The sequence below is a fragment of the Achroia grisella genome, unplaced genomic scaffold, assembly GCF_030625045.1.
Source record: "Achroia grisella isolate CSIRO2021 unplaced genomic scaffold, CSIRO_AGI_Agris_v1 utg56679, whole genome shotgun sequence".
NCBI classification, from domain to species: Eukaryota; Metazoa; Arthropoda; class Insecta; order Lepidoptera; family Pyralidae; genus Achroia; species Achroia grisella.
The window spans coordinates 7,501-9,719 of NW_026712946.1; the positions used below are offsets into that span (position 1 = coordinate 7,501).

At 77.6% G+C, this 2,219-nt stretch overlaps 1 protein-coding gene across 1 annotated transcript in view; it reads left to right on the plus strand.

Annotated features, from left to right (window-relative positions):
- LOC131848608 (uncharacterized) overlaps positions 1 to 1,023 on the plus strand; it is a gene marked incomplete at both ends in the record, with an annotated part of 4,971 nt that extends 3,948 nt beyond the window's left edge. Inside the window, one exon of the mRNA XM_059198524.1 lies at positions 976 to 1,023. Within this exon, the coding sequence (XP_059054507.1) occupies positions 976 to 1,023 (48 nt within the window). The remainder of the gene's footprint in view (positions 1 to 975) is intronic.
- Positions 1,024 to 2,219: the final 1,196 nt, after the last annotated feature.

The window sequence follows — 2,219 nt, forward strand, 5'->3', positions numbered from 1 at the left end:
CGGCACAGCCAAGCCCAGCCCAGCACAGCCCAGCCAATCCCAGCCCAGCCCAGCCCAGCCCAGCCCAGCCCAGCCCAGCCCAGCCCAGCCCAGCCCAGCCCAGCCCAGCCTGCCAGCCCAGCCCAGCCCAGCCCAGCCAGCCCAGCCCAGCCCAGCCCAGCCCAGCCCAGCCCTGCCCAGCCCAGCCCAGCCCGGCCCAGCCCAGCACAGCCCAGCCCAGCCCAGCCCAGCCCAGCCCAGCCCAGCCCAGCCCAGCCCAGCCCAGCCCAGCCCAGCCCAGCCCAGCCCAGCCCAGCCCAGCCCAGCCCAGCCCAGCCCAGCCCAGCCCAGCCCAGCACAGCCCAGCCCAGCCCAGCCCAGCCCAGCCCAGCCCAGCCCAGCAGCCCAGCCCAGCCCAGCCCAGCCCAGCCAGCCCAGCCCAGCCCAGCCCAGCCAGCCCAGCCCAGCCAGCCCTGCCCTGCCAGCCCTGCCCAGCCCAGCCCAGCCCTGCCCAGCCCAGCGCAGCCCAGCCCAGCCCAGCCCAGCCCAGCCCAGCCCAGCCCAGCCCAGCCCAGCCCAGCCCAGCCCAGCCCAGCCCTTCACCGCCCAGCCCAGCCCAGCCCTGCCCAGCGCAGCCCTGCCCAGCCCAGCCCAGCCCAGCCCAGCCCAGCCAAGCCCAGCCCAGCCCAGCCCAGCCCAGCCCAGCCCAGCCCAGCCCAGCCCAGCCCAGCCCAGCCCAGCCCCCCAGCCCAGCCAGCCCAGCCCACAGCCCAGCCACTGCCCAGCCCAGCCCAGCCTGCCCAGCCCAGCCCAGCCCTGCCCAGCCCAGCCAAGCCCTGCACAACCCAGCTCTGCCCAGCCCAGCCCAGCACAGCCCAGCCCAGCCCAGCACTGCCCAGCCCAGCCCAGCCCCCAGCCCAGCCCTTCCCAGCCCAGCCCAGCCCTGCCCAGACCTGCCCTGCCCAGCCCTGCCCAGCCCAGCCCAGCCCAGCCCAGCCCAGCACAGCCCAGCCCAGCAGCCCAGCCCAGCCCAGCACAGCCCAGCCCAGCCCAGCCCAGCCCAGCCCAGCCCAGCCCAGCCAGCCAGCCCAGCCCAGCCCAGCCCAGCCCAGCCTGCCCAGCCCAGCCCAGCCCAGCCCAGCCCAGCCCAGCCCCTCACAGCCCAGCCCAGCCCAGCCCAGCCCAGCCCAGCCCAGCCCAGCCCAGCCCAGCCCAGCCCTGCCCAGCCCAGCCCAGCCCAGCCCAGCCCAGCCCAGCCCAGCCCAGCACTGCCCCCGGCCAAGCCAAACCCTGCCCAGCCCAGCCCAGCCCTGCCCAGCACAGCCCAGCACTGCCCAGCCCAGCCCAGCCAGCCCAGCCCAGCCCAGCCCAGCCCAGCCCAGCCCAGCACAGCCAGCCCAGCCCAGCCCAGCCCAGCCCAGCCCAGCCCAGCCCAGCCCAGCCCAGACCAGCCCAGCCCAGCCCAGCCCAGCCCAGCCCAGCCCAGCCCAGCCCAGCCCAGCCCAGCCCAGCCCAGCCCAGCCCAGCCCAGCCCAGCCCAGCCCAGCCCAGCCCAGCCCAGCCAGCCAGCCCCAGCCCAGCCCAGCCCAGCCTGCCCAGCCCAGCCCAGCCCAGCCCAGCACAGCCCAGCACTGCCCAGCCCAGCCCTGCACAGCCCAGCCCAGCCCAGCCATCCCAGCCAGAACTGCCCAGCCCAGCCCAGCCCAGCACAGCCCAGCCCAGCCCAGCCAAGCACACTGGCCCAGCCCAGGCCCAGCCCACCCCGCCCTGCCCTGCCCAGCCCAGCACAGCCCAGCACAGCCCAGCCCAGCCCAGCCCAGCCCAGCCCAGCCCAGCCCAGCCCAGCCCAGCCCAGCACAGCACAGCCCAGCCCAGCCCAGCCCAGCCCAGCCCAGCCCAGCACTGCCCAGCCCAGTCCAGCCCTGCCCAGCACAGCCCAGCCCAGCCCAGCCCAGCACTGCCCAGCCCAGCCCAGCCCAGCCCAGCCCGGCCCAGCCCAGCACAGCCCTGCCCGGCCCAGCCCAGCCCTGCCCAGCCCAGCCGGCCCAGCCCAGCCCTGAACAGCCCAGCCCAGCCCAGCACGGCCCAGCCCAGCCCAGCCCAGCCCTGCACGGCACGGCCCAGCCAAGCACAGCCCAGCAGATCCCAGCCCTGCCCAGCCCAGCCCAGCCCAGCCCAGCCCAGCCCAGCCCAGCCCAGCCCAGCCCAGCCCAGCCCACACATCCCAGCCCTGCCCAGCC